At 32.7% G+C, this 4,586-nt stretch overlaps 1 protein-coding gene across 1 annotated transcript; it reads left to right on the top strand.

Moving 5' to 3' along the window:
• Positions 1 to 3,849: 3,849 nt before the first annotated feature.
• On the top strand, positions 3,850 to 4,368 carry LOC149900239 (histone H2B-like). The gene has a single exon (XM_090113132.1). The coding sequence runs from the start codon at positions 3,945 to 3,947 to the stop codon at positions 4,359 to 4,361; it is 417 nt and encodes a 138-aa protein (XP_089969258.1). The 5' UTR covers positions 3,850 to 3,944; the 3' UTR covers positions 4,362 to 4,368.
• The last annotated feature ends 218 nt before the right edge of the window (positions 4,369 to 4,586 follow it).

The raw sequence follows: 4,586 nt of genomic DNA, 5'->3' as shown, positions 1-4,586 counted from the left end.
CTGACTTTATTATTCCAACCAATTTATATTTCAAGTTCTAGTTTCAGTAATTAATGGTTATTAGAACATAAATTCACTAAAATACAGGCCAAGTACGGCATCTATTAAGAATAAATCCATTCGTGGTAAAGTTTTGGATAATTTTCAAAATTATATACCTAAACAGTAGATTTGTTATTTTCCAAGCTTTTGCTATTGACAGAATATTTTTTGTGCCTGAACTTTAGTTGCCCTGTGATTATATAGATTTTTTTTTTATTGCAACCCCGGCAATGAAGCAGGCGACCCACTTGATGGTAGGTGATGGTCGCCGCCCAAGAAGCTTATATCTAATACACTGGAGATTGATCTAACTAACTACCTAGGTGTGAAAGGGATAAAAAAACATACAGGCGTCATTCAACGTCATATTTTCTTGTTACAAGTTAATGGTCATAGTGCAATCTCCAGTGTATTAGATAATATAAGCTTCTTGGTAGCCGCCCATGTCAATGCTCAGCATTAGGGAACGTATTGCCGGCTTTGAGGAGGCTTTTGAGATGGGTGTAGGCTTTTTTCTTGAAGGTTCCCATGTCCTACTGGTTGGGGAACACGGGAGGTAGTAGTTTGTTCCACAAGAGTGTTGTTCTAGGCAAGAAATGCTAAGATTCTCTAAAATTATTTTAATACACCGTACACACTAGTAAAGGTCTACAAACATTTGTATTTAACATATTATATTCATGTTTAATGTTTATCCACAGTTATATATTTACATTATCCCTTTTACATCACAGGCCGCGACCGGCTTGTTTGGTTTAAATGTACTCTCTACCTCCGTTTCAATAGATTTTATCTAACAAAATATTTACGGAACAAAAAATATCATTTCGAATAAAATTTATATTTGTTCTCTCTTTTTTGCATCGAAACAGACACCCAATTCAAACAATACAGTGCGTTGATATATTTTGGTATATTGTGAATTCATATCTTGCCTCTCTTACTTACACGTGGTCAAAAATTATTTGATAACTTTCTATAACAAAGGAGTTAATTTACTAAGGGTTATCTCAAGGGAATATCATTGTACTGTTTACTACAATGATAATGGGATTTAGGCTGCGGTTTTAATACTATTAGATAAAGGTCATTTGTATAATTATATTATAAGCTAATTTTAGTGATACTAATTAGGTCTCCGTTCAATTATATTGCTTATTGTATTGTCGTTGCGCTCAATTTGGCATTGTTTATCACCAAAAATTACTTAGCCCAATTTTTTTGCCCCTGTATATTTATATTAGCCAAATATCATATCATAAATAGTAAAGCGTAAATAAATGTGTAAAAGTTAAGTAAATGAAATTACCTACAGAACTTTTTAAATATTGTACCAGTAAAGTAGGATCAATGGTCTTTGGAGTAGCTTTAAACCATTAAAAGATTAATTTGGAAATGAGGATCAGTCTGTTAAATTAGCCCATGATGAAGCTTAAATAGATGATATTTGGATTTAAAATAGACGTATTATTTTTCCAAATAGGTCTATACGGTTCAACCGGGTCTGTGAGCCCTAAAATAATAGTATTTCGCTGTGGATTGCACCTTTAGGGCGCTTTGAAATGACGGTTGGACTTTTGATCTCAATTTTCAACTTGACGTAATATAGGCAAGAGAGGTCGTAGTTTCTCCCTCGAGATACAAGTAGAATGAAATAGTATTGAATGATAAGGAATACGGTCTACATAAAGTATACAAAATGTAGGATTCACTTCAGAAGCGTTGGGCAAAACAATAACTAAATATTAACTTTAATTTTTGTACTAGTTTTTGTGGTCTAATAGCCCGTGGAAGATCGTCCTTCACCGATCTGATAACCAGATGTGACGTATTTGTTATTAAATATTTTTATAATCAAATATGCCTATAATTGCTTGCCTATCGAAAAGTGGTCATGGCTATTTTTAATTAAATTAACTTTTATCGATGTTTTTTCATCACCTTCATACTTTTCAAAGCCAAATGAAATTTATTTGACTGATACTTTTATATACACAGGATATGCCTAGGTACTACTGTTAGCTTTCAAGTGTATTGTTCGTGATAAACAAAATAGAAGCTAAATAATTGACCTTGAATAGCTTCATAAACATTTTATCCGGAATGTCCGATGTTTATTTGTGTATCCAGTAAAAGTGACTTTTTATAGGGTGACTAACCCGTACTTACTTATTCGATTTTTTTTTGAGACATCTAGAACGGGTCAAGTATTTAACTTTCTTAACAAACACAAATAAAGGTTTTGGAAGTGACGTTAACGATGACTTGAAGTATTTAGTACTAATTAATGTTTGGACGAGATTACTCGTAACAAATGCTATAAGAAAATTGAGTTGTATTAATTATAATTATCTTGCAAATCATGCACTTTATTAACCTAAGTATTTTGGTCAGCGTGTTTGTGGTTTACCTTTGAAGTATCAGAATACAATTGAAATTTTGTATTGGTTAACTTAGTCAGTTAAATCAGATACAACTTATTCAATCACAACTTTATTATTATCTAATTTGTATTGCCTCAAGGTATCCCTTCTCAAATGTGAGTTTATAGGGAATTTCTTATACCATTAAACAATGGGAAATCAAGGGTCTCAGATCCATGAATAAACTATAAGCTCGGATAGGTTACAATCTGTACTAGTTACGTAATTCGGAAATTAATTGGTTCATTAATATGAATAACTAGCGGTCCGCCCCGGCTTCGCCCGTGGTACATATTTACGTTTTCTCTACATAAGAACCATCCTCGTACTTCAAGGAATATAATAAAAAAAGAATTATAGAAATCGGTTCAGCCGTTCTCGAGTTATGCGCTTACCAACACATTTTGCGATTCATTTTTATATATGTATAAGATTAACATGTGACAAATCTGTATTATATAATTTGCAGGCCGGGTGCGTTCAGAGCTCTATATCGATGTTCCACTAAATTTGCATCAATTAAATAACAATAATAATACTATCTGTAATATTAGTACTAGTACAATTACATAATTATTCAAATTTAATTCGTTATATTTGTTAACACATTCACAATCATACAATTACTAATATAATATTATTTTCTTTATAACTTCACTCTATATACAACGAAGAATGAATATTTTCGAAATTTACGAAAATCGGATATCTATTTTCTAATTAGTACCACCATAAAGTGTCTTAGCTAAAGCTGGTGCGCTAACGTGGACTCGAAATTTTCTTACAATCAATCTTGTGTGGTAATAAATAGAAGAACTTTGTTCCCGAACACATTATGGAGCAAGAAACTCAGATTGTTAGGTACGATAAAGTTAGAACGACTTATAGGTTAGCCTGATCAATTGCCATTTCTTTTTTGGGATTGTCATTTGCGCCTTTCGGGATCATGAAAAACGACGGCTTATTGTTAGATGAATTGCCAAATTTCTTGTATCAGCGACGCTGAAATCTGTGCCAATTTAGGTTCATAGGTTCTAATAATTCATATATAATCTTTGTTTCATTAGAAATGACATTTAGAAAATAGATATATGCCAGAAGCTTACAAAACATCGTGCAATTTTGTTACGTTTTTGCTTTTTGTGTCTTATTATACAAAATTGGTTAATTAAGTCCCATAACTAACTTTAAAATAATAAAACATATTTAAAGATAAGTAAGGAAACAATAATAGATAACGACGCGTTAAAATAATAATAAAATATTCATAATAATAATTATCAATACGTAATTTATCGTAACGGTATGAATGACTCATACACTCAAACAGTGATGTGAATGCTCTTGAGTCATCATTTAGAAATCGTCAGTATTGTCAGAAAGCGCTCGCCATTCGGTCGGTATAATGTGGGTGCTCGTTATATCGACTAATTATCTTTACCCATTATTAATAAAAAATCTCACAGAGCTAAGTAAGTAATGGATTCCGAACCGATCACAGCACCCAGAACCTCTGGTAAAAATATGAGGAAATTATGGAGATACAAGAACAAAACTAAGGCAAGCATAATGAAGGCAAAAAGGACTAAAAATAAAGATAGTTACGGGTATTATATTTACCAAGTTCTAAGGATATATAGGCGAGGTAATCGGATAACAGCGAAAGCGATGGCTATCATGGATTCGTTTATGAACGACATATTTGAGCGGATAACAGCTGAAGCGTCGCGTCTCGTGCGATACAACAGACGTTCAACTCTAACTGCGAAGGAAATACAGACTGCAGTAAGGCTCTTGCTACCTGGTGAGCTGGCCAAACACGCTGTCAGTGAAGGCACCAAAGCAGTCGCTAGATACAACAGCAAAGAAATAGCCAATGACGATGTAATTTATTAATAAATGTTTAGATAAAGCATTTGTTTTCGTTATTGTTCAACAAATAAATCTCCTGTTTAATAAGTAATTAATTTAATCAGCGAGACTTAAAATATTGAACCTGTACAAACAACTTACCAGGCAATTATCCTTATCCTTATTGAAATTATGAATGTGAAAGTATGTGTTTATTTTTCTCTATTTCACGCAACGCAACTCTTATCGACAACGAAGAAAGGAAATTGA

Source organism: Colias eurytheme, chromosome 19 (assembly GCF_061535395.1).
Source record: "Colias eurytheme isolate Ceu_HAF_F1 chromosome 19, ilColEury1 Martin Lab GWU primary, whole genome shotgun sequence".
In the NCBI taxonomy this organism is placed as follows: domain Eukaryota; kingdom Metazoa; phylum Arthropoda; class Insecta; order Lepidoptera; family Pieridae; genus Colias; species Colias eurytheme.
This window is presented reverse-complemented; position numbering and strand designations above follow the sequence as displayed.